The 27,069-nt window shown below is 40.1% G+C and overlaps 1 protein-coding gene across 1 annotated transcript; it reads left to right on the forward strand.

The window, feature by feature from the left end:
- Nucleotides 1-1,378: 1,378 nt before the first annotated feature.
- On the forward strand, nucleotides 1,379-26,608 carry RRP15 (ribosomal RNA processing 15 homolog). The gene is made up of 5 exons (XM_049833802.1): nucleotides 1,379-1,472; nucleotides 4,656-4,930; nucleotides 6,831-6,928; nucleotides 7,773-7,974; nucleotides 23,529-26,608. Exons 1-5 carry the CDS (start codon nucleotides 1,409-1,411, stop codon nucleotides 23,679-23,681), a joined length of 792 nt encoding a protein of 263 aa, XP_049689759.1. The 5' UTR covers nucleotides 1,379-1,408; the 3' UTR covers nucleotides 23,682-26,608.
- Nucleotides 26,609-27,069: the final 461 nt, after the last annotated feature.

Here is a 27,069-nt window from a genome sequence, read left to right on the forward strand (position 1 = left end):
TAAAATCTGTGTGTCCATTTACTGGTTATGAAGTGACAGAAATTCTCTAACTTTTTAAGTAAGAGACTTTTTTTTTTTTATCTACACATGGTGGACAGCCTGCTCTTCTGAACACCCAATGCTAAAAACAAATACTACCATTAAAAGAAAGGGATTTGAGTACATCAACAAAACAGGAGTTTGCAAAAATTTCTAGCGTACTAAGCTCTTAATCTGAAAAAAATGTAAAAGAATGTAAAGCACAGCCAGTGATTTAGGACTTAAACTACTCATGCTAAGCATTAGATCAATGTAGTTTGGGTGAATACAGTAACTGTCATGTGAAGGATAATACCTCAGAGGAGACTTGTGGTGGACCGTGTCCTTTTGGATACGCAGAACAAAAGCAGAATAGTTTACAGAGGGTCCAGGACTCACCCACCTATCTGGGGCCCATGTGCCCTTTGGTATCTGAGGGGGTTTGAGCCCATTGACCCCCCAGATATCAGCTAGCGCAGTTACTTTAAAGATTGAGAGCACCCTCCCATGAGTAGCCTCAGAGAACATCTCTAGCGTAGAAAAACCATATTCAAAAGAGCATGTGGAAGCATCAGTGTGCAAATGGTATATCTTCAAGAGGTTGTAATAAATGTTTGGGGTGGTTTGTTTCAATTTTTTAAATCTAGCTGAAAGAAAAGCCAACAGAAGATAATTACAGACTTTCATTCTTCTCCATGTTAAAAATTGTCCTCCTTTTGGTCCTTGACCTACGTTTTCTTAGGGCCGCCAGCACTGTGAAGGCAGGACTTCAAAATTCTTCTTCCCGCTCTGCAATCTACAGCAAACACGGCGTCAATTTATTTTTATCATTGCCATGTTCACTGCGGCTCCCAAAGGTGGAAGAGAGCAACCAGCAGAGAATAACCAGCCCGGGCTTTGCTGGGTTTGAGCTTTTGCGGGGGGTGCTCTCCACGCTTCGGCCGACACAGCCTTTCTCAGTGCACGGCAACGCGAGGCCCTGCGCCAGTGCCGGGGTGGTGGTGACCCCAAAATGGCGACGCTGAAGGCCTGAACAGCCGGCGGAGGAGAGGCCCGCAGGGTCTCGCTGGGCTTTGCCCACTCCTGGGAAGAGCAGCAGCCCAGTGCCCGAGACCCACGGACCTCCCCGGGCCTGAGGGAGAGGAGAAGCCCAGGCAGACCTCTCGGCTTTAGTTATTTATTTTTTATTATTATTTCTGTCGCTCGTTCAGTGAAAAAAACCCGCCAGACCCCCTCTCGTTTGCCGAGGTGCCTACGCGCCTCGCCGGGCCCGCGGCCCGCCCCGGAAGCCGCCGGCTCCGCTAGCCTGCCCGGAACCTTTGCACACGGAACGCAGATTCGCGGCGCGGGGGCCGGGCCGGGAGACGGTACTGGGTGGACCGTGGGGAAGATGGCGGCGGCCGTGGCGGGCCCACGTGGATGCGGCGCTGCGGTGGGCGAGGAGGCGGACAGCGGTAACGGGCGCCGCTGCCCCAACGGGAGCGGTTAGGGGTTTGGGTCCCTCTCTGCTCGGACGGGCTGCTGAGGCCTCCCCGGCCCCCCCCCCCCCCCCTCTCTGCCCCGTCCGAGCCCGCCGGTGGGCCTGAGCCCCTTCTCCCCTCCCTTGCCCCTCGGGAGTCTGGCCCGAGGGTTGGAGCCGGTTGTCGGGGACGGCGGGAGCTAAGGCCCCGGCCCAGCCGCCTGCCGAAGCCGCTTGCCGGCGGGGCGGAGGCCGCGGGGCGCGGGGTGCCCGCGGGGCTCCGTCGGGGTGGGTTTCCCGACTGTGTGTCTGTCTGTACGAGACGAGGATCGGCTTCCTGCTCCGGAGGAAACCCCCGAGATACGCCAATTACAGTAACCTACCAGGAGAGCACGGAGCATAAACACAGCACAAACGTACTCGTACTCCATCCTTTCTGCGTGGTTTTCTCCACTCGTTTTTGCTTCCTCGTGTGTTGTGAGGGGATACCGAACTAGTTGTGATCGCTTCTTAATTACATCATGGAACTGGATTATTATTTTTTTTAACTCTTTATTCTGGCAGGAATCAAGGTTGTGGCCATTGGAGCCGTAGTTCTCAGTGGTTCTGTTTGGTTTGAGGGTCAAAACTGAACTCAAGGGGAGGCCTTGTGTGAGAGCTTCTTTCAGAGCTCATTTCTGAACGATTGCTGGTTTTAACTGTATCTGTCTACACCTAGATCACCAGGCAAGTTTAGAAGAATGAAGTATGGCAATATATGTGTATATGTATCCCCCCCCAATTGGGACATTAAATCTATGCCAGGCTTCAATCTTTGCAATTCAGAATAGAGCCCCCAGCTCCTATTTCTGATAGAGTTAATCTAGTTTACTTTGAAATACCTCTGCTTTATGTCATGCTGTTGACAGATCCTCGGATGTATTAAAGAATAAGTCATGGCTGGTTTCTGTAATTGTTGAAAGCAAAATGTTGTTGGCATTATCCTCCTATTTTATTGCCAGAAAATATCAAGTAAAGGAGATTAATACGTGCTTTTGTACTTTCTTTTTTATAAGTCTGATCTGGTTTTTATAGCTAACTGTGGAAATTGGTCCTAAGCAGTGTGTGGAATTCAGGTTTGGACTTTTGTAGCTGTTAGCTTTTGTATGTATAAAAAGTTGCAAGTAGGGGTTAATTCCTTCTTTAAAAACTAGGTAGCAATATTCTATCATGGACAAGGCCTAGGGGTGAAAACTTGACAAATTGTTTTGCATGTAGGAACCAGGATGTGGTGATGCACTTCTTTACATGCAATAGTTTGAATTTTTTTTTTTAAATTTGGAAATCAGGATATGGAGACATACTGGTATCATAAAAAGGATGCCTTTAGTAGTTTCTGAATGCATTGAACAAATTTGCCACTTCTAAATCACCAATTTTAGTAAGGACTGTTGAAAAAACACCTGTAATTTATCCTGTGTGGAGTATGACACAACACTGTTCACCTTCGTGGTAGTAAAAATCATACTGATACAGATAATGAGCAAGTATTCAGTATTTCTCTTCCACATTTGTGATGTAAACATACAATCTTGCTTCTTTCCATGATGATAACTAAATGCTCTCAGTCTTTAAATATGCCTGGGCATTAGAGGCTTTGTTTAAAATTGGTTAACACCACTGTTTTGCTGCTACGTTGTTTTTTTTTTGCTGGTTCAAAAAGGCATGTAGAGAAGGCACAGTAAAGGGTTAGTCTGGCAACAGAGTGTATATTTATGTTTGTTAAGTAATTAAATAGGCAGTTGATTAATAAGGAATATTAACAGCTGTCTGCATGGTTTTACGGAAAATGGATCTGCTGAAGCAGTCCTGACTTCATCTTCTTAATAATTTGCTTGATGAAGGCAGATCACGGGATATAGTAATGCTTAAAAGAAAAGCACTTGGCTCTCTAGTACTTAACATTGTGATTTTAAAATACTTTTTTTAAAGTAGTGTGAGAGTAGTAGATGGATGAAAGCCAGTCAGCTGGTATCTCAGAGTTGGTGGGGAATTGTCCCCTTGCTGGTTGGACTTGCAGTGTCAGAGACCAGCCTCCTTCTGTCGAGCGCTTGATTTGCAGCCTTGAAAGTTGTATACAACATAATTTAAAACTTTTGAGTGGCATAAGTATTAGTGGAATGGTACTTAATAGTGGCAGCACACTTTTATGCTCTGCTCTTGATTATGTGATAAAGTGGGTCCACTGAAATAACCAAACATATTTTAGCAGACCCTAAACTTGCAGCCTGTTTCATTCTAGTTAGTCATCTGCACCGTTAAAGACTTTATTTGTGCTATTTGACCCACTGAACAGACTAATGAGGGAAGTGGTGTATTCTTCATGTGTTTGATTTGCTGTCTAGTTGGCTGTTCTCTCCTGTCTTGCTGTTGCTTGATTCCAAACTTCAGTATTTTAACTTTAATTCCTTCTTTTTTGTTTTGAAGGGGGCATAGGGTAAGGAAACTTGAAATTGGGGGTGTTTTATTTGTCTCAAAACCTTGAGCAGTTACTTATACCAGAAAAGCTCAGTGCTTCTGGTTTCTTTTGAAATACCCAACAACTGTCTTGATTCTATTTCACAAAGCAGTCTCCCCTCTGTGTTCATTATGCTTAGGTAATTGTATTTTTGCTGGCATTATTTTTCTTGAGCAGATTCTGCTTTCATGTAAGAAATGCTGCCCTACCTTCAATTTAATTCATGTGGCTGTTTGCATTTAAACACTAGATGTCACTGTTGCAGTTTGTGTATGAGTATGTACGTGCATACATAAATGCATACGTGTGTGTGTCCATATGCATTTATAAATTATAGGTTTTGAACTGGAAAACATAGGTTTTTTTCCCCAAACTTGCCACTCCTAAACGTCAAAGTATTCATTAATAATAAATTTTAAAGCCTGCCTTTTCCCTTTTACTCAACCTCTTAAATCACTTTAAATCATCACTGAGATGAGCAAGCATTTACACTGGATACTTTCTAATAAATTCGTTATGGTGGTGTGTGCCTGCTTGAGGAATTAATTTTAACAGCAAGTAGTACATGGCCCTGAACTCGGATAACATTTGCAAATGGAGCAAGTTAAACTAGTGATGGATCCTTACTAGAAACAGAACTCCTGATACTTTTTTTGTTCCTTTTTTTTTTTTAACCCCTAGATTCTGAGTTAAGCTCAGGACTTCCAGAAGACAGCTACTCTTCAGGAGGTGAAGCCCTGGATGGTGATGATGAAGATGAAACAGCAGCCCTTGGTGATGTGGTTGAAAAGGCAACAAGCTCCAAAGCTGGCCCAGGTGCAGGCTGGGCAGATGCCATGGCAAAAGTGCTCAACAAAAAGATTCCACAAAATAAGTCCACCATCTTGGCCAAGAATAAAAAACTGGAGGAGGAGAGAGAAAAGGAAAAACAAGAAAGGCTGGAGAAGAGAATGAAGGTGAGAAAAAGATGCAGTATCTTGTTGTACAATCAGTCAGATGGGGTACATGCAAGATCCCCTCAGGGTTGATTTGGGAGAGTGCTCTGAGACTTGTCTTCTGTTTCGGAATCTCTCCTCCACTGTGATGTGAAGTAGCTTCGATTTTTTTACTTTCCAGACAGTCATGCTGGAGGGCTTTTTCCTTCACTGCTTTTTCTGGGCCATCAAGCAGGCTGATCTTTGGCAGCAGGACTGTTCCAGTCTGTCAGCTTAAGATGTTTTGTTGTTGAGAGGGTGAAAGCAGCTGCTTTTCTAATTGCTTTTGTTAATTTGGGGTATAATTCACTTTGTCAGCATTACAAGTTGAAATAGTTCTCTCTCATTGAAAGTGAGAGGGAGAAGGAGAAAACTGCTTTCGTTTAAGTTCTGTTGTGACTTCCAAAATCAAAGGCCTCTAGGTTGAGATTGTAGTAATCATTGATGTGGTTGTGAATTGTTTGCTCCCCTCAGTGATTTTCCTGGTAGGAGTTTTTTTTTACAGTGTCTGTGCCTTAAATTGCTTTTGGTTCTGAAACTGCTATGAAGAGAACAAAACTATGTTGGCAGTTAAGTCATTTGTTTGTGTGTCTTTAGTGGAACTTTTAATTCCAGGCTGTGATTAATTTACCCTCAGGCTAAAAATACATTAATAGTTCTAATGTCTCATCTTACCAGTTCTGTTTCAATAGGATAACCAGGTTATCCACCTGACAGTCTGGGACATGCTGTTGTTAGGCCACGGCCTGCCTTTTAAATACAGAGCTTCAGTGCAGCATCTGCTTAGTTATGATTGTCCCAAATACCTGTTCTCATCCAGTAAATATGTGGCAGTACTGCAAAGCAGAGTTGGGCTGCAGGTCCCCAAACTGTCTTGTTTACCTTTGGAAAAACATGAGAACAGTCTGCCTTCTATTAATTTCGTGCTGGTGAAGGCTAGAATAGGACAGTTCTTTTGGTAAAAGGCCAAAACGTGGTCATAAACTCACAAATTCATGGTAGTCTGCCTGGAATTACAAAGATAAGGACTCTGAAATTCCGTGAAAGACTTCTTGCGTAAAACAGACTTAATGCAACATCACCGCACCTAGAACACTGTTAAATTGTTAAAAGGGGAAAAAAAATATTTCATTACCTTACTCTTGAAGCAGAGGCTGGGGAAATACAGTATTCTCCTATTGTAGCAGAAAAGAAGCTGGTGGTGGTGTGGCCCTTGGTAATGGGAAAATGTATCAGTTTGCTTTTGAAAGAGAGCACCTCAAAAAAAAAAAAAAAAAAAAAAAGGACAAAAATCAGTGTTGTGCACAGGAGTTGTTCTCCAGTGGGCGCTTGATGCTCTTCCGGGTGTTTGAATTCTGCCTCTTACAGACTGCCATGCGTTACTGTCTGTCACAAAGCTGTACCACAATTAATTCAGCTGGGGAAGTCAAATTCCCAAGGCTCAAAATGTGACATACCTGTCTTGATTGATCCAGGATTTTGTTATGTGTAAATTTCTCTGTGATCAACTTGTGAGTCTTGGAGTTGAAAGATGTCTTTGAATAATTTCCTTGTTTGTAGCAGTCAGTGTGAAAGCATTTGCATTTTTCTAGACTCCTTTTGCTTGTCTTGAGCCAGAGGCATCACACTGGTGCAACTTTTCTAGTTTTTGTTACTGAAGGCAAGTGACTCTTTGAGATTTGACTGTGGCCTCCGGTGTGTCAGTGCAAGAGACTTGCCTCAGACCTATTGTCCAGACCTATACTGGAACTCCCCTTAGCCTCAAACCAAACTTAGTTTTGTAGATTTATCTTTTTTTTTTACTCTTGCTACGTACTCTATCAGAGTATGCTGCATTCTCCAATGCTCCATGTTGTTTCACATAACAATATTTATAACGCAGCTTGATAAAAAGCGGGAGTGGGAAATGATGTGCCGAGTGAAGCCAGATGTTGTCAAAGACCGAGACAGAGAAAGAAATCTTCAGAGAATTGCCACAAGGTAAGAGTTTTTCTGAATGCTTTCCTTCAATATATGTATATTGAAAAAAGGAAGAAAAGGAGAAGAATTGGCCTGTGCAGGTAATCTGTTTCTAATCAGATTGAACTCTTAAGAGGTGACTAGCAGGAGCAGAGAGATTTATATACAGGTCTGCATTGTACAGTATCAAGTTCAACAAAAGATTTCAGAAGCTTTATGAAAGAGTAAAAATTTAGATGGGAATGTAATGTTTGCTTAACAGAAGTGCTTTGTTGGATCCCCTCATTTTGTTCATTTAATGGTTTAAAAATGCAGAACATTTGTTTCTACTACTGTTTTTTCCTTCTCCGCAGAGGATTCACCAGATCCACGTTTAAGTTCAGTTGCCTGTTCTGTGTTGCAGTAGTTTGGTTCACCTAGTTCCGTGACGTACCTTGATGTGCTGTCTGTATCTGTCTCCTTACTCATTCCTCTGCCTTGTCCCCTGCTTTAGCTGCTCTTAAGATCTTGCCTGAGGAATTTAATGGCTGATTGTAGATGAGTAACATGCTTCTGGGGATGAAACATGCTCTTGCACTGGTCTCAGTGCCATGTTACTTTGCTTAGGTTGGGGTCTGAATAGTTATTTGTGGATTTGTTAATTTCTGGATCCTAGCAATAAGTGCGAAGGAAAAGTGAAAATTTAAAGCCTGCTACATTATAATAAATGTTACTTCTTAACTGAAATGAGGTTCAAAGTAACCATTTTGGGGAGTTAGAAGCCATCCAGCATCTGCCCTGATTAGTTGCTTTGGTAGAGGGTTAATTTCTGTAAAGGGAACTTGAGTTAAAAACTTTGTTTTGTTGTTGTTTTTCGCCATCCTAGAGGTGTTGTACAATTATTTAATGCTGTCAGGACACACCAAAAGAATGTTGATGAGAAGGTGAAGAAAGCTGGGAGCTCTGACAGGCAGCGTGCTAAACTACTGTCATCTGTGTCAAAGAAAGATTTCATCAGTGTTTTAAGAAACATGGAGGGTGCTAAGGGAAGGAAGAATCCTGCTGGAAAGGCCACAAAAAGTAAACAGGTAGGCTTTGGCTGGGAGAAGAAATACATACAAGTTACCTTCTCAGTATAATTGCTGTCCATTAATGTGCCTGCTCTTCAGAGCACCTGTGGTCCAAGTGCCTGGGTTTCTTTGAAACAACTTACGAAGGGAGCAAGTAGCTCTTAGCCTGTTTTCCTTGTCTTTTTGAGTGTCAAGGTACAAAACACTGGAAGCTCTTCTGATAAGACATCAAACCTTGTGTACAAATAACTTGGCTTAGCTGTGTGTTTAAAAAAAGAATATGAAAAATTGGATTTTATCTTGGATTTTGCACCAACCACAGAACAAACTGCTAGATTTTAGTGGGTTGTGACATTCAGAATTTGGCCAATAGTTGTTAATCAGCTCTTTAAAATTGTTAAAGGTGTGGGGGCTTTTCATCTTACATGCTGTATTAAACTGTACTACTTTTGTGTACCCATAGTTTTGGACATTTCAAACTCGCTTCCTCTGGATGATTATGGTATATGGAACAGAAGGGCTTTGCCATGCAAGTGAATACCACAACAGAAAGAAACTGAGATGTACTAAACATTCTATGTAGGCTTTTCTTTCCCTAATTCTATGTGTGTGTGTTAAGCTGATGTGGCTTTATTGCTGTAATGATGTTTTGGAAAGAAGTATTTTAACACATTGCACTTTTTCCAAATGTGCTCAAGAGACACACAGCGTAGTTGGACTCGTGCTACTCTTTATCGGTTCTTTCAACTCACCAAGTAGCTCAGGGTTGAAAACAAGTTGCTCAGACATACTCTTTCTCATATTTCAGAAGCTGCACGTTTTTGAAGCGTATTTGTGTTCAGGTTTGAACTTTGTGCTTAGTAGTGGGTGGAATACTTCTGTTGGCTGAGACTCATAGCAGTTAACTAAGTGCTTTTCTGTGCCAGAAAGAAATACTTTAATCAGTTGGGAGACAACAGTTTGTCATATGTTTTTTGTTTGTGTGCACTTGGGGAGCATGCTGAAACACTGCCTGGCATGAACAGCTCATACAATTTTCATGCAAGTGTAATATTAAAGTGTTTTTTTTAAATTCTTCGGATAACGAGAACAATTTAGCTTGGTGCTGACACTTTATTTCTCCTTAAATAATTCCAGCTTGCTTGTTTGGGGGGGTGTGTGTGTGTGGTTCTTCTTTCCCCCACTTCCCCGCCCCCCTACCCTGGAATAGCAGAAGAGTGATAGCAGTAGCAGTGCCAACTACTATTGTAGTAGGCATTGAATCAACAGCTGAGAAAAAATTAGGACCCTTTTTTCTTTGTGTCAGATTGTAGCAGGGCAATTTTCTAATTACTAGGTCAGAAAATATAGATTACAAATGTTTCTATACTATAAAAAAAAAGTCATATTTTGGCAGCATCAGTAACAGCATATTTTCATTAAAGTGCTCTGGAGATGCTTTAGATGCTGGCTGGTTAGTGTTGATTTTGAGTATTGATACAGGTGCTGTTTTCACATTGCTCGTCAACAAAAACTTCAGATTTTGGAGTTTTTCATTAATATAAGTCTATACTTGTGGATTTGTTTTTTTTGTTTGGGAAGGGGGTTGGTTTTTTTTGATTAGCCGTCTGCCTGGGTAGACCACCCTCTTCCATCTCTCCCTTGTTGCATTTGCTTCAGTGACTCTCCATTCAGTACTGAAGCAAACTCTTTAATAACTCCTTTTTCAAGCTGTTCTTAATCTGTCTTATTTTCTCTTGAGAACATATCTTACACGTTTAGTGGGCTCCCATCCTTGTAGTTTGTTGATGCCTGAGGTTGAGGCCAAAATCTGATCTTCAGTCTCCTCCTCAGAATTACACAAATATTTAGCCACTGAACAGTACTGCTGGCCTCCACTGTCATATCTCTACTTGGTCTTTGAGGGTTTTTCAGAGAGTAGTAAGCAGGGATGAGGCTTTTGGGTGGTGAATTCCTTGCAGCAGGAGCTTGGTAGATTGTTTGTGCCACCTGAAAGCTTTTCTTTGTTAGTTTTGTGGGTTTGGATTTTTGGGTGGTTTTTTTGTGTTTTTGGTGGTTGTTTTTTTTTTCTAGCAGCCTCTTTTTTTTAGCAATTGAGAGTATGGCGTGTATTTCATTTTTAACAAACGGGGGGAAATACATTTATTTATCGCAACAAAAACAGTGGAAGAGATGCCAATCCCAAACTCCAGGCACTCTGCCATCAATTAAAATGCAGTCCAGAACAATAAAAACACTACCCCACCCACATAAAGCAAGCAGTCAGCAGGAAAAATAGCAGAATAAAGTTTTACCAGTGAAAGCAAACCTTTCTTGACTCAAGCCTTGCACCATAGAAGGAGACTTGACTCTGTTTGTGAGAATGGGCAAATGCTTTTTCTTATTCTACAGTGGATTTTGGATGCGAGGTTTGCTGCCGTATTTTTGAAAGCTTGGTGGCTTCTTCCAAATGTCAGGGGTTGTTGAAGAAACCCCTTGTAAAGCTTTGCTGTGGTTGACTATGTATACGTGTGCATGAGAAAAAGAGATTAAACGCTCTGTAAAGGCCAATCAGTAGCAGTGGGATTTCATGGTAGCATAACCACCTAAAAATGTTTGTTCTCTATCAGATTCATGCATGGATGGGAAGGACAGGTAAGCTGTGCCCTGTGAGAACATTGCTTATAGTCTTGTATACCTTCAGCCATTGGCCTAAATATTACTTGGTATACACCCACCCAATGTAGCTATGAAAAAAAGACTCTAAGGCTGTGAAATTTTTCCTGTGCCGTGTGAAACTGTAGCCCTTCTTGGGGTTTTGCGTACCCAGATGGGAGTAATTACTTTTCTGAGCTGGAGCCAAAAGCTTTGCCTTTCATATCATTAGCTGTTTATCAAGGTATTTCTTAATCCTTGCTGAGCCAGCTGACTTGTGTAATATTTTTCCCTGTTTTTTTTCTAAGGTACTGTACATGATGCTTGCCTCAGGGTAAGATCCTCTAATTTACTTCCCCTCACCACCTTATCTGAAAGCCTTGCAGCATGGGAGGAAAATGTAATATTTTTATTTTTTTAAAAAATCCCACTTGTTTGTTGTTTGGGTGATTTTGGGGGGAAGCATTTATTGGGAGATATGAAAGCTTTCAATCTTGTCCAACACAATCCTTCCAGACCAGATTTTTGTTTCAGTATGTGTTGGTTGTATTTTGCAGCTTCCCACCTATAGGATACTATAAGAAATGTTATTAAACTAGAGGTTTAAAAAAGGTACATATCAGAGATGCTGTCTTTCCAGCCCTAGAAGCTGAAGTCATCTTTATGTCTATAGAAGAAATACAGAAGTAGGTAGTGGTGGTAAAGGATTCCTTGCAGGAATCCTTTGTTTTCTTTAGGTCCTTAAGAAATTTCTGGGTGCTCTTAGGATTGTGGGTTAGGGAAGTAGTTTTGCTTGAAGGGTTGTGTGAAGTTTCTGTTCTCTTAGAGGTGCACAGACGTGTTGGCTGATGTAGTGAATTACATGAGGTCTTGAAATCTTAATGGTAGGAAGACAAAAAAATTCAGAGTTAACATTCCCAGAATAGCCTCAACTCTTCTCCCTTGCTGCATGTCAGTTACAACAGGGTCATTCAGTACCGGGAGCTCTGATCTTGACTTTGTCGCTTGTCATTTGTGCAAGTCCTTGTAAAGCATTACTGGGTGGTAAAACATTTTCTAGTGACATACAAATAACTGGCATGGAAGTTACAATCATTCTTCGTGATAAGCATAACCTGCACTCATTGACCTTTAATTTTGAATTAGGCCTTTGTGGCATGGTTTTCTGAATCACCTGTGTTTGCTCAAACTTGTAAGTTTTCTTACACCAGATCTGTTGCAGAGCATTTCAATGGTGGAAGTGAGAGCAGGATTTGCTGGTCTACTTAAGTAGCCATGATCCAAATTCTGCAAGGTAATTTTTCTGTAAACTGTGCTGACTACATGACTTGGAGGTACAATTTGCTTCCTGTGTCGTGACGGCATCTGGAAAAAATTGGTGTATTGGTCTCAAAATAGTACCTATTCTAAAATAATTCATTGGTGGGAAGGAAGATGAGCGGAGAAGGATACGAGCACTATTTCATATCAGCTATTGCTCATATGGGACTTGAAATAAAATGCTTTTCCAGAGAAGTTCCTTCTGCCTGCAGTGTATTTTATAAATGCTTCTAGTGTTTGGTAAGTAATTTGTAAACACAGTGGTTAGTCAGGTTTACTATAGATTTTTCTTTTGTTTGTAAGACACTTAATATTTATAAATACTTTAATTTTAAACAGTAGTTTGAGGATTGTTCAAGGGCAGGAGGAGTACTGTGCTTCTGACTTTGACTGCTGTTCTTGCTGGGACACAAGAAGTGGCATGGGGGCTTTCATTTTTCAAGTTAGATGGGGATATAAATGTGCTTTCCAGCTTAAAAATTAGATCTGTTTAAAGCCTGTTACAGTGACTGCTTTCTTCTTCTTGCAGCTGGGTTACTTACTGGCCATTGGCATATTCTGCTTTTTTCCACAATGTAGAAATGGGGAGGGGAAAAAAACCCAACAGATTATTTTCATCCATATACCTGTTTGGAGGGACAGTAGTCTGAACAATTGTTTCAACCAGCTGTAGGAAATAGTTTGTTTCTGATGTATGGGTGAAGGCATAGGTGACTTCTAGAAATTTGGTAAGGTGTATCAACACTTCTTTTAATCTTAAAAGGAAACTTTTTTTCTTAGGTGAGAATGACATTGCAGAGTAGCAGAAGTTTATTACTACAGCTGTTGTGTGCTGGTTTTACAGAACTAATTGAAGGAGTAACCAAGTGCGTATGTATTCAGCAGATTTGAGGGGGCAGCCAAGTATTAATTTAGTTCAGCTGCAGCCAGAGTAGATATGTTCTCCCAATTTTAATAAATGTCTTCCCATCACATGCACAGAAACTTTTAATTTGGATTCCTTTATAAATTGTGCATTTGTATCTGTTTTTCCCAAATATATGTACATTTTTGTGAAGGTCACCTCATATATGTTTGGAGCTGATGCTTTTAATGTAGTTTTTTGGTTTTGTACCAAAAGGTTGCTGACTACCTAATTGCATGCTGTATTCAGATTTTTATCCTGAGGGGTAAATGCAGTGCAGCCTGCCACCAGTTTGCTATATTCTAAATTTCTTAAATTCTTTAAGGTATAGGGTTGTTGTGCAGTATTAGAAGTTGTTTGATGGTGACATTTTTACTTTAAATCTGTTTACAGGAAGATATATTAACTTACCCGGTTTGGGTCGTCAGCAGGGTTAGGTTTTTAAGATGTACAAGCTCAGTTCACTATCTGTTGCCATAGCTGGTAACACACGTCTGTGTTAACATGGGAATGTAGGTCTTTGTCAATATTTAAATGTGTATTTGATTGATAGATGTCAAGAACTTGACACAGTGAGTTCAACTCCAGATAAGAGGATTAAGGGCTGTGTGACGGCTGTATTTCAGTAGGTTCCCCCTTTTTCCTATCCTAAGATTTCCTTTTCTGCTCTCTTTTTCAAATACTTGATCAGAAGTCAGGAAGGGAAAAAGATTGTGATTTTCGTACTCTGTGTCTGTCAATGTCTTTTTTTTAAATCTTCTTCATGTTTTATGTGTCTGACAAGTTCTTTCCCCCTGCACCTGAGGACCAAGCGTGCAGCCCAGCATCCTGGTGCCTAATGCGAGTGCAGCCCTGACAAGCACTCGCACAGAAAGACCAGTTCCCTGTTTGTCATCATGCGTCACGCATGGTCTGGTTTAATGCTGTCTTCTAAGATGTAGATAGTGTGTGATCGGGGAGGACAGATATTTTAAGAGAGTTTGGATCCTAAATGCCTATCGTATCTACTGAGGTGATGACCTCAGGTTTGGGGAGGGCAGTCCTCCAGATGTTTATTACTTGGCCAGATCCAGGAAAATGTTTGTGGAGATAGCAAAAGACATGTTCCCAGCTCCAAAATACATCTTTAACTGATTTTTAAGTTCAAAAAGAATGAATGATGCGAGGTTTTAATGGATGCCTGTAGGAAATGTCTCTTTCCTTCCTCCTTAGAGCTGTAGACAAAATTTTAAGTTCGTCTTTCTGTGAAAATGGATGAAGTGATTTTAGTTGAAACATAGTGAAAGCCTTCAGCATGAAGTAGTTGAAGTTTGGCAAATTTTGTAAATGAATATCAAAAGGGACTTGTGATTGAAATGTCAGGCAATACTGAGACAGCTCCATCTGTCGTATTTGAAACTAACTTGCCTTGCTATTTGATTATTAGTGCACAGGATACTATGATGGTATTGTTTTCCAGAAGATGTTGCAAGGCTTTTTTTCAGTAAAACTATGTCTAAAACAACCACATTTGAAAAACTTGTGGTATACATCTTCTTTGATCTTCCTGTAAGTATACAAAGCACAAAAAGTCAAATCCTATTAGACTTTTTATCTGGTAAATTGAGTTGGAAGCCTTACAAAAGCAGCTTTTCACTTTTGGCTTTGTTCATAACTCTTACAGGCAGGGCAGTGTACTTAGACAAAAATGTATCAAAAATGTATTTTTTAAAAAAATGTTCTCTGGAAGTAAGAAAGATTGGGTGGAGCTTGTCTGTCTTAACCAGTTTGTTTCCTCCATCTAAGCATTTTCTATTGGAAATTATCTTGAAAAGTGATTCCCTTACTTTGAAGTTGTATTAAGGTAAAAACCATTCTGACTTCCAGAGTGTTGAACTAGCAGATGTGTATTATAAATGACCTCTGTGGGCACCTACTCATACTCATCTGTTTATCTTGGTAGACTTCAGGAGTGGTGGGTCAAACTGCTTCTAGCTTGCAATGGTTAGAGGGTTGCTGAATTCAGTATTTTTTTTTCTATGGGAAAATCTGGCCAGTTTTTAATAAATGTTCCTGAAATTTGCCGAAATCTTAGCAAAATATACTTTTTTTTTTTTTCTTACCTACTGTTATTACAAGGGATACTAAAGCTGTCTTCCTGGGAAGATCTGACCTCTTTTTGGTTTGTTGCTGAACCCTGGACGGTGTTCTGCATGTGGTCTGAGTCATTTTTCCCTCTACCTGCGGGTGTTGGGAAAACCCATACAGAAACATAAAAGGAAATGGAAGGGTTGGAAATGGAGAGAAAAAGTAGCCAGATGGCTAAGACAAGGGATTGGGATCATGGCAGTTTACATATTCCCTCTTCAGGTTTAAACTGCTTCTAGAAAGCAGCCTAGGAGTGTTGAGGGGTATGGTCTGTTCCTTAATGAGTTTACCACTCACCCACGACAGTGTGAGGGAAATCACAGGAATATAAAATCAAAGAGACTTGGATTTGCAGACATTTAGGATATGTTGCAAAAGCCATTTAAGTAGGAGCAGGGGCAATGAGGGTAGGGAAGGTTTAGCCAGACAAGCTGCTTACTAGTCATAAAAACTTCAGTATTTCATACTTAGTAATAAAAAATACACAAAACCTAGTTCTTTGTGGGTTGTTGTTTTTTTTTTTTTTTGTTCTCCCCCTCCTGCCTTATACTTTTTTGGATCCCTATACTTGTTTTGGGACTCAAATGTAAGTGGAAGTCCTGAGACAGGAAGAGGAGGCTTTTTAATAGCCCCAGTTCTTCCTCATCAGCTACTCTGTGAGATGATTTCTTAAGTGCTGGAAGTGAAGGACTTGGTCATTAGTGTAGCCTTCGTTGTTTGAGACAACCTTTTGGGACTCACTTTGTTATGCCTCTTGCTGAATCATAATGAAAAACAGTGGATGATTTCAGCAAACAGCTGTGGGCCTGTGTGTTTCCTTACTGTGCCAACAGGCAAGCTTTTATGAAAACCTGCAGAAAATTCTAGGTACCCAGCTGAGACAGTGCATAAGTGTCTTGCATAAATGGGTGACATCTGAGAAAAATCTGTTGTGACTTGGAAATGTTTGTCTAAAGTAGACTGTTGAAAGACATTAGTACTTGACTTCTGAGGGATAGCACATTGAAGGCCTTAGTCTTGACCGGATGCTTCCTACTAGGCACTTTTGCTGTATCTGCATATTTTCCAGGTACAACTTGATGGTTTGGGAACTGTGCAACTTGCAACAGGGATGTTGTGCATCTGCGTAATGTTTAGGCTGATCTTTAAACTCTGTCATGTCTTCAGTACTGCAGGAAATACACATTAAGAAATGTAGGACCAGCTGGCAGAGAGAATTCTTTTTTATCACTTGTGAGAAGTTGTGTGGCATTTCTTTCAGGGTTGAAAGGCTAAGTATCTAGAAAAGTTCTTTCTTCCTTGAATTTGAATCCCATCCAAACAGGAAAAATTCCTGGTTCTTTATTTTCCTTTTAGGAGTAACGATGAAAGCTAGTAAGGAGACTTCCATGTAAGTTTGCTCTTGGTAATGAGCCAATATGCTTCCTGGTACAAAATGAACAATATTTTGCGGACTGCTTACCTGAGGCTCATAGCTAGCTAGCATGAAAAGCTATTCTTTCTGATGGACAGCATTGTCTTTTCCAAGTCAGAATTATGATTCAGCTACTTTGAATACCATAACTTGCTATACAAATTTTTGTCTGATAAGTAATTAAAGTATAACTTGTTGCTTTAAATAGAAGTCTGGATCATATGTTGTTTTCAGCCACAGTACTCATTGGGAGTTAATTGATCTTGGTGCTCTGCAGTCTTTGCTCTAAGGATCCTATCATTCAAGTGGATGAAATGTGAAAGTTGTGTGGAGACTTACAGATGAAGAAAGGGTAGGAATAACAGGTGAATACTGAGATAGTAGTAGCCAGTATGGTAGACAGTAATTTTACTGTCAGTAGTATAACTGCTGATAAACAGGCATTGCAGATGTGAAGGTAAAAGCATATAGATGAGGATAATGAAGCAGTTTTGTTTTTACAGTAGAAAAAAACAAACATGACTGAAAAAGAGCAGTGATGGCATACTGAAAGAGTATACTGTCTGGAAACTTTCTGTCCTGATGTGTTGCCTGATAACTTAATACAGGGAATGTGTTATTTCTCTCTTTCCAGGTATTTTCTCTGTAATAATTTGCAGTCTACTTTGAGCTAATTTTTATTTGGTACCTACTTAAAAATGCTTGCTTGTGGACTTTTTTTTTTTCCTTTTTATGTCAGTGGAGTGTTTTGGCCTGACAGTTGGAAAGACAGTGATGTAGTTACTCAATATTCACAACATTGTCATTTTTCCTTGTATTTTACAGAACATGAGTTACAAATTACGGAATATATCCCACAAGGAGAATTGTTAGTATGGGTAAAGGTAACAGTTCATATCTGTGTTGTAGCTTAACTCTAAGATCGTTTCATTAGGTGAGGCCTATTTTCAAGTGAGTTTTTATTTTACGAGCTTTTATTTTCTGTGAGTAGTTCCTGGGTGTTGTATGCCCATGCTGTTCATCCTGTCATTAAACTGTGTAAAGGGAATCTTGATGCCAGTATGGCCAGGCATTGTCTTGCAGCAGCGTGTGGTAAAATTCCTTGTGCAGCGGAAGGATTTCTGAGACAGCTGCTATTGGAGCTGGAGCACAGCACAGGCTTGAGGAGTTCCAGAGCGTCCTGTAGGCAGAAGGGCCCTGTGTTACGCTTGAATTCTTAAAATATTTTTGCTTTTTCTGACAGATACTGATTTATGAGGTTTCTGATGAACTAAGGCTGAGGAAATCTGTTCTCTCATAAGCTCTTTCTGTGATTCTTTGCAACTGAGCATTTAATAACAATGCTAATGATTTTACTTCTTTGCTTAAGTCCAGATGAATGCTTGTTTTTTGAAATTCTGTAGTTCAGTTCTGACCCCTCTAAGGTTGGGGCATGTTTAAGCCTCTCCGTGCCAACCCAAAGCATTCCTTCTCATTCATACATCCCCAGTTGTAGTAAACCCTAGAGGAGGATGTGAGGATGGGGAGATTCCTCATGCAGGTCATTAAGCTCTGGGTGGTCTTCTGGCTGTGCTCAAAAGGAAAATCAGTATTTGTTGTGCTTGTAGTAATAATTCCAGTGCGTTACTTGCAAAGAAGTTTGAATAGGAACAGCAGGTTTCAAAACACTGTAAAAAAAAAAAAAAAAATCATTCTTAGATTTATTTACTAGAAATGCCAGTGTAGATTCTGGTGTGCACAAGAGACCTTGTGCTCTAAGTAAATCTCCTGTGCCCCTGTTGATATCCACAGTATAGCATCAGTTCAGATACACTAAGGCAATTTAGTTCAGTTGCTCTAATTTCTCTTTCTGAGAGAGGATGCAAATGGGTATTGAATAATTCTCACCCTAAGGAATAAATGATTGTGCAGAATTATGCTGCAGTAGAATAGACTTCTGTTGTGCAGCTCATATGTTCTGCAAGCTTGAAAATGCTTCCCAAAGTGAGTTGCTGTGAGACTTCAGCTCAGAAGTTCAAGATTGTAGCAGTACAGGATATGCTCTTAATTTCCAGATCCGTGTGTTTTTGTCTGCTTGGCATCAGACGTACATAGGAACCTTATAGTCAAGAACTCACTGTAATTCAAATTAGATGAAGTGGCAAGTGGCACTGATGATTAAACCCAAGTGTCATTTGTCTGTTAAAAATAATTACATTATGTTTCTGCTTCTATTGCTGCTTTAGATACTTAAGCTGCAGTTTTCTTTATTTCTTCCTAGCCTAGAGGGAATTTACTGTCTTAGCCTGTGATCTTGGATATTCCTGAAAACGAATTAGGAGGAATGATTATGCTGGTGTTCTTTGTTTTCCATTTCCTCTCTCTGCTTCTGCCAAGTGATTTTTTTTCTTTTTTTTCTTTCTTTTTTTTTTTTTTTTAAATTTATATTTAACACACCTCAGTGTATACCTATCCTGGGTTTTTTTGAGCTAGGTTTAAACCAACTTGCTTGGGGATAAGAAACAGAATAGCAGCAGTTGTTCGGAGCAAGATGCAGGCTGGCAGGGAAGGTAATTGTCAGATGTATGCGACAATAGGTTTTGGCAGTTACTTTTTAACTTCTTTGTCATAAAGCCTCCCTGTATTTCAAGGTCTGAGATGTTTGTATTGAGCAAAATAGAGGAACCTGGGGAGGCAGTTCAAATTAATTAGACATGTTAGAATTGTTTTCTCAGGGCTTAAATTTGTTGTTTGAGAGATATTTATGTTAGAAATTCCTTCCCTGACAGGTACAAATAAACATTTATTGTATGTAATGGTAAAGAGAGATGCCCCTGCAAGCTCTGGCATTTCATCTTGTACACAGAGCAAAGGCGTGGGAGCCCAGTGTGCTGATTGTAATTCCTAGGTCTGAAAAATGTTCATTTGTTAATACCCTGCAGTTATTGTCTTCTGGATGCAGGCTGTAGGGGAATCTCTATGGTGATGTAGGCATGGTTGCTATTTTACAGATGCAGAAACTAGGGTATGTTCAAGTGACACGAGCTGGTGGAAAGCAGAGTGAAATGCTGTCTTTAATCTGTGGGCTCTGATTTCAAGACATATCTTTTAATGCTGTTACTTACCAGTAAGCATTATGGGACTTTGGTCTGCTTATGCGTAAGGTTCTGAAAAGCTCTGGCAAAATTTCTGGCTCTGGTTTTAGGATGTTGCTGTGCCAGTAAAGCAACAGATGAAAATGACAACATCCTGTGACTTAGGCAGACTGAACTTAATTCCCTTAAGCTTTCAAAGGAAGCAGCCTTTGAGCTAAGGCACTCATTTGCAGACTGAAGCAGCTATGCGCAGTTACAAGTATCCTGCTGCTGCTTCTGACTTCAGAAGGGGTAGACAGGATCGATCTCCCACCCGAGGGAGTGGCAGTGCAGTCTGCTGCAACTCCAGCATTGAGTTTGGCAGGGCTCACCTGAAAATACTTACTGTAACGTCGGTTATCAAGAGTGAATTATTTAACTCCAAATTTTTGCAGTGGTAAAGAAATGAACCAAATCAGGGAGATTTCTAACTTGATCTTGATCATATAGCTGCTGCTGGTGCCGCGAGGCTTTCATAGACGGCTTCCTCCCAAAGCATCCAGGAGGCAATTCCAGCCCAGATCCTGCAAGGGATGGCTGTTTGTTCTAGGTGACAGACCTAAGCTTTGTTGTTGGGTGGGTGGGTGGTTTTGTTAGGGCTTGGCTAAGAATTTCACTTCATCTTGTCCTGGTGCAGATTTTAGAGGGTATGTCTTCAAACCAGAATTCATTTGGGAAGTATGTCCCCACTACAGAGCCCTACTTGTGTCAGACTTGAGCTAATGCTGTGATAGCTTAGGTGGCATACCAAGCAGGGAAGATGGTGTTTGTTTTATTTATATGATCTCTTTTCAACTGGACTATCAGTCTGTCCCAGCAAATAAGTATCCGCACTAGAGTAACCACACTGCGCGTTTTGGTCTTACTTCAGCTCATGATAACAAGTGCATCACCATGTAACCAGTGACTCCTGAGATACTTTACTAACTGCTGCCTCTCAGACCTTTTGAAATAGGTTGCCACACCTTCAGGCAAAAAGCAAACCCATTCAAATGTATGTGTAAAAAAAAAAAAAAAAAAAAAAAAGGGGGGGGGGGAGAGGGGTAAAAAAGCAACACCAGAACTTTTCACTCCCCGCCTTACTGAAGGATCCACTTTATGTAGTGTTACACACTAATGTTTATATAGCCTGCTTTGTTTTCATTTGGGGATGTTCAAAGGGGACTTCAGTGTTTTAGTGATATGTGGGAGGTGTGGATGAACAGCTGATGGGAAGTACAAAAGCGGTTGTACAGAATGAAAGCTGGTTTATTTTCCATGTGCCAAGAATCAGGTTTGTTTTATTTAGATGAAACCAGATTATGGCATTGAAAAACCAAGTGTATTAACATTCTTACATAAAGCAAGTTGGGAAGCAATGTTACAGTTGAACTAATTGTTAATTATACAAATAGTCTTCCTGTGTAATTTCTTTACTCTGGCAATGTTTTGTGATACGATAGATTTGGGGAGTTTTTATTCTGAAAGGAAAATAGACCAGTAAATGAGTTAGGAATGAAGATACTAAACGTGGGGGTTTCTTCACTTGCGAGCATGCTTAAAATTGTTTAAATATTTGCTTTCGATCATTTAATCTCCATCTTTGAGGAATGGACATGCTACCTCTGTCTTTCTCTTTAGGGCTTGTTGTAAAACTATTCAAACCTTTTGTGGTGCCTTACATAGTCGGTAATGCTATGGAGGATCAGCATCCCTCTTTTGTTGAGGTCCTGCTTTTGTTCTGTTGTTCCCTTGACATAGCCAGAAAGAACAGCTAATGGTTGCTGAATAGTAGCTTGTGATGAATTTGAGCATTGGGCTTTTAAACCCGGAGCCTTTCACTGTCATTGCTGACAGTAATCTACTGCTTCTGTGGTGTTTAAAAAACAAACAAACAAAAAAATGCCTGTTCTGTGCATTTGGGGGGGGGGGGGGGGCGGGCTGGGGACACCTCTGTTGGTTTTATTATTATTGAAAAAAATAAGAAAATTGGATTGTTTTGTAAGAAAGGTGGGATCTTTCCATGTAGGTATTTCAAATTTTACTCTGTGGCATGTTCAAACAGTGCTTTATAAAAGGTCTGGGATTAAAAAAAAAAAGCTTGGTGACTTTTGTAATCTTTCTGACTTTTCTGTACTCTGCAAAGGTAAACATATAAAACAACTGAAAATACAGTTAAAAGGGCGGGGGGGGGGGGGGGGGGAAGCTACCCTCTCCTTGTGTCCCAGAACAGAGTAGCTGTGTTTGCACTAAAATAGATTATTCCCATGTGAACATCTTAAGGTCTGCCTAGGGATCTATCTAATCTGTAACTCTTTAATTCCAGGTAACTGATTACCCAGTCTGAGATATTTCAGGCTTTACTGGTATAGCATTTGAAGTAAATTGCTGCAAGAGTGGAAAGTGGATAGGACACACAACCCTGGGGAAAAGGGGGATTGTTGGGATGGGAGAGCTACTCTTAAGAGTAGGCATTAATGAGAGCAGCTGTGAAGACAAAAGAAAAAACCAAACAAAAAAAACCACACAAAAGAAAACACAGTGCAAACATCTTGAGGAACAGCTGTAGAGTTTCTCTTTTTTTGAACTGGGCCCTGAGAGATTCCTTTTGGGACTTGTTACCCTATTTTTGTGAGACTAGTCTTTGAAAAAGAACTGCAGAAGTCACACTTAGCACTTCTGCTTTGATTAGCTATTAAAAATACAAATCTTGTTTGGCAGACTTTTTGCACTCAGATAACTTCTGTTGGTGCGATATGATGTGTTAAATTTACAGTGATGGACCTGCATTCTCTATTCTTTATTTCCCCTGCTATTGAATTCTGTATGCTGCTCTCTCCCAAAGATTGCATGGACATCAGCTTATATATGCTATGATTCTATGTATCGCATATTCCTAGAGGCATGAACAAATGTCTACAGTGATCATACATTTACTACGGGTTTTGCATCTGGTAGGCAAATCTGCATCTCCAGAGGATGCTGTAAAGGATAACCACCATCCACTGTACAGTATCAGGAGGTGCTGGTTACTTAAACTAGGGTAAGTCAGTTGAGGTCTGTCCTTTTGAGCAGGGTAGTGAGAAAAGCACACCTCAGATGCCTGTATTAACTTTGTTTCAAGGACCCTGCAAAAGTAAATTACAGTTTTCAGTGTCCCTGATTCCGTTTTGGTAGGACAATTTTTTGCTTGCCTGCTGGACGCTGAGACATGTTGTTCCTCAGAAGTATTTTGCTACTAATTAAACCACTGAAATCCTTCTTCAGTATATTGAACAGTTTTTAGTATTTTCCTTCAGCAATAGCTTCAAGCTGTTCTTTAAAACTGTTGCCACAGGATGGGGCTGTTGCACTGCCCAAATATGAACAGTCACTGAGATGAACTGCATCCAAGTCCTGTTTTCAGTGCTAAACTAAAACTACACTCGTGTCACTTTATTATTCACCAGTTTGTGTAGTGTGGCCTCTGTTTATCCACTTTCAAGAGGTAGGAAATTTGGAGTAAGGTGTTGTTTGGCTTGCTGAGTGTAGATCAACTTTGTTTCTTGTAGAGGCAGCTTTGCACCATATGACAAGCCCAGGTAGTGAGGTAATAATCCACATAAAGGGGATTTGGTTCACGTATCACAGAATATGTTAAATATTAAGTTTGGGGGGTTTTAAGCTTTTATTAAATCCATATTTGTGTTTTAGAAATGTGCCAAAAAGTGTTCTAATGAAGCAGCACCTGGGGGTTAATAAATGATATCATGAATCCATTCTGATTGCCAAGAAAGATTTTAATAAAGGAAGCTGTGCCCAGGGTTGAGTGTTTCATCTATGAGGAATAATTGTTTTGTTTCTATATTTCTTTTATTCATTGGTTAAAACAAGTTTGCTTTTTAGCATCAAGTCACTTTTGATTGTCCCATGTTTTTCTGCATACCATTTACATAAAAAGCTAGCCCTCAGTAGGTCTGCAGATGCAAATTGTAAGAGTGAGAGGTGTTATCTGATTGCATGAAGAGCTTCCATCTTTTACTGCCTTTCACATTCATCTCATCTTCCTCTGTTCCCTCTTCTCCCCCACTCAAACATGCAGGGTGAAGTGAAGTCCGAGGAGGGGCCAGAATGGAATATACTGCGTGATGACTTCATGATGGGAGCATCTATGAAAGACTGGGACAAGGAAAGCGACGGAGAGGACAATACTGAACAAGGAGGTGGTCTGAAACAAGAAGATGACAGTGACTGAATGAAACTGAAAACCATTCAAGATAATGTTTTATCTTCTTAACTTTGTTTGGATAAAAAGTCAGCATTCTGTGAATGTACAACACTTGGAGGATATCTCTTTATTATTTTTTTTAAAAGACTTGCACAACTTCGGAGTGTTTTCTCCTCCATGTCAAACTTTTATTAAATATAGCTTCATTTGCTATATTGAAATCCTGAAATATTTTCCAAAACATGTATAATTTTCAAGATATTTCCAAAACATTTTGTACAGTCAAAATAGTGGCACCTGCCCAATGAAAGAAAGATTTTGCCAAGGTCATTAAAAGTTTATACATTAGTCATGGCAATTGATGTATTAATGTGCCTGCATTTCCAAATCAGTGTTGCACTTTGAAAAGTTGTTAGCGATTCGCAGTAGAAATGGCTTACAATAAACACAGAAATGCCGTCACCTTGTAAAGTTATCGGACTCCTATAGAGTCTTTACTACTTTGGCCAGAAAAGGTTTTGTAGATAATAAAGAAAAGTAACCATTAATGTGATAGTTCTGGTCTTGGAGGATTAGTTTGATTGGAGACAACTTTGGAAACATAACTGTAAAAAGAAAGACTTGACCCTACTGATTGGCTTTTATATTTTTATATGTACGTATGTATTTTTTCTGCAGTGCAAGTCTTAAATTGTATAAGTTAAGATACTTGTAAGAGAGGAAAGGACAGTCATTGCTGTTATTTTTGTTGCGGGAAGGAGGGCTTTTCTATCACTACTGCATAAAATCATATGCAGTGTTGCTTCATTTGCAGTTCTGGTGTTCTGGCCTTTTTCAGTAAGGAGCTGGACCTCTGACATACATCCTGTGGGTTTAGTCAGCTATAATGCTAATTCGTCAGGTCTGTAAAGGGTCAGACAAAAGCCTTTCCTCTTAGGTGCGTACTGGAACAGTACCAAATTTTGGAAGATGTCTGTCAGCATAACACTGTTGGCTTTGTTCAAGCTACAGCAATTTCTCCTAATTAGTTGTTGCTTGCAAAGGTGCAGAAGCTAACATACGTGATAAGAATATATTCTATATAAGCATATGCATACAGAAGGAAGTGCATTGTGATTAAGGTGTTCTAAATGAGAGGCTGGGACTGAATTCTGCTTCCTTCACTGTTCCAAACTGGCTGTCTAATGCCGTGTCATTTGTTTAACTTTGCTGTTGCATTTACCCATTTGCTATGTGAAGAAAATGCTTTGGGGCCTATTAATTGAAACTTAAAATACATAGTACTATTCTGTCTTACGTACAAACCTTTCTTCGTACCTGCTTATATGCCAGATAGGATTAGGAGCGACTTTCAGGTTTTCAGTCTTCAGCATTGAAATGTGTGGTACGACAGTGGATTCAGATTTTTGTAATGAAGGCGTTGAGAAGGGGAGGGGGTTTGAACTTTGTGTATGCTGCAGGATAAAAAATACGCATACAAAATGGCAGAGAAACCCATCCTAACAACTGGCAATGGTTGTGTTATCCCTAGCCTATTCATCTGGTATATATTGCAGCATAATTCTTTGAGGAGAACTCAAAGCTAACAGCAGAAATGTTTAGACTTTCAAGCTGTTTTGAGTGTTAAACATATTAGGTATCTGAGGAGACATTAGTTTGTGGCCTGATATTTATTATCACAAACGAAGGCATACACCCAAAATATCAAGTGGCAAAACCACAGAAGTTTGACATATGGTTATCCCGGCTTCTGAAGGCTAGACATCTGTATAGCTGTTCAGCAAGAGTTGGCATCTCATTAGTGCAGTACAAAAATATACTACATTGAATTTTCAGTCCATAAAGCAGCATAGTAGTCTAATCTGACATAGCTTGCTTTCTACAGAGTTCAGTTACTTTGTGTGGAAAAATTACATCAGCACCCTTAAATCTGTAGTCGTTCTTGAGTTTGATATCATCAATCTCTGAGATCAAACTTTTGGAAAAGTTTTTCTTAGGAACTATGACATATTGAGGTGATTATTAAAAATTTCAAAATCCTTTCAGAATGCTTTGAGAATACTTGTGTGTTTGAGTTTTATTTGTGCATTTTTGAAGTAATGTGTTGGTTAAAGCATTGAAGTGTCACTTGTGTATTTAAGAAAAACATGGAATATATGGATATTGCTAAAAATATCTTCAGCTTCCATCTCATTTAGAGTGCATAGCAGTACTTTTTGCCTATGAGTGGAGAGTGTTTCTTGCCTTTTAAGAAGTATAATACTCCAATTTTTATGTGTATTGGATAGGTTTTTAATTTTGATACTGTACCTTGTCTTTGCCTTGTCCTTTGATTGTGCCATGTGCAGAGAAACTCAGAATAACTTAAGTTGGTAATTACCTCCAAAGAGAAATAATAAGCTCAGGACTCTTATGGCAGGTGGGAGTGGTGTATTTTAATTTTGGGCATTTGGTGGCCGGTTTATTTCACAAGTTTTGTTTTAATTGACTAGCAGTTCAAAAGAAAAGCTAAACCCTGCTTGGCCCCAACACCTTCCAGTCTTCTCTCTCAGCTGTGGGATCAGCTGCCCTACTCGCCTGCCTACCTGCTTTTTCAGTAATGTTCTTCCTTTTCGATAGCTACCAAGAACAACCTTCATCGGCTTTTCCTAGCTGTCAGAGTACTCGGTCTGTTTTGCCTGCTCCCTTGAATATCTCTGCTTAAGCAAAGCTGCACTACTGCCCTTCATTCCAGAAAGCATGAATCATCTCAACTTTGTATATTTCTGTACCTATCTATATAAAGCCAATAAGGATGGGGTGGTTCCAGTTTTGTTAGGCTTCAAGCCAACTCCAGAGTATGTAGAGTTTAATATTCTATGGATTGCATGCAAAGAAACAAAGGGGTTTTTTAATAGGAGAAGGTACAGGGTCAGCTCTTCCCCATGTCTCTTACCCTCTGGTCTAATTTCTCTTCACATTAATCGTGCTAACTTTTTTCAGCAAGGAAAGCACGAGTTGGCCTATGGAGAGAAAAAAAAAAAAAAAAAAAGAACGAACCATCTTCCCCCTGCTTTTCTTCAGCCTGCTGTTAGGGAAACACTTTGGGAGTGGTGGTGGGATATCCTTGTTGTGCCTGATGCTACTGCAGCACAGCGTCTTCCCTGCTAAAATACGGTGGGAAGAGCTCCTACTTCTGCAGCTGTGAGGCAGGTTCTCCTGGGCTCACAAGTTAAGCAGAACAAAAGTGCTGGAAGCTACTTCCTAGTGGAGATAGGGCTTTTTTTGTGTGTGTTTTGTTTTGAAGAGAAAAATTAATTGTTTGGAGACCATAAAAGTGTTTTGACTATCTGATGCTTCCAGAAGAAGGTGGTCTGTAAAGCTGCATCTGTTCATAGCTGGCTCAGTAGCAGTCTCCAGGGAGGAAGGCAGAAGT

Source organism: Accipiter gentilis, chromosome 30, assembly GCF_929443795.1.
Source record: "Accipiter gentilis chromosome 30, bAccGen1.1, whole genome shotgun sequence".
NCBI classification, from domain to species: Eukaryota; Metazoa; Chordata; class Aves; order Accipitriformes; family Accipitridae; genus Astur; species Astur gentilis.

Bases quoted from the DNA above. Each gene is read 5' to 3' on its own strand.
- RRP15 (XM_049833802.1), top strand. From the start codon at position 1,409: ATGGCGGCGGCCGTGGCGGGCCCACGTGGATGCGGCGCTGCGGTGGGC. The intron at 1,473-4,655 runs GTAACGGGCGCC...TTTAACCCCTAG, and splicing joins GGGCGAGGAGGCGGACAGCG to ATTCTGAGTTAAGCTCAGGA. The intron at 7,975-23,528 runs GTAGGCTTTGGC...TCAAACATGCAG, and splicing joins AGGCCACAAAAAGTAAACAG to GGTGAAGTGAAGTCCGAGGA.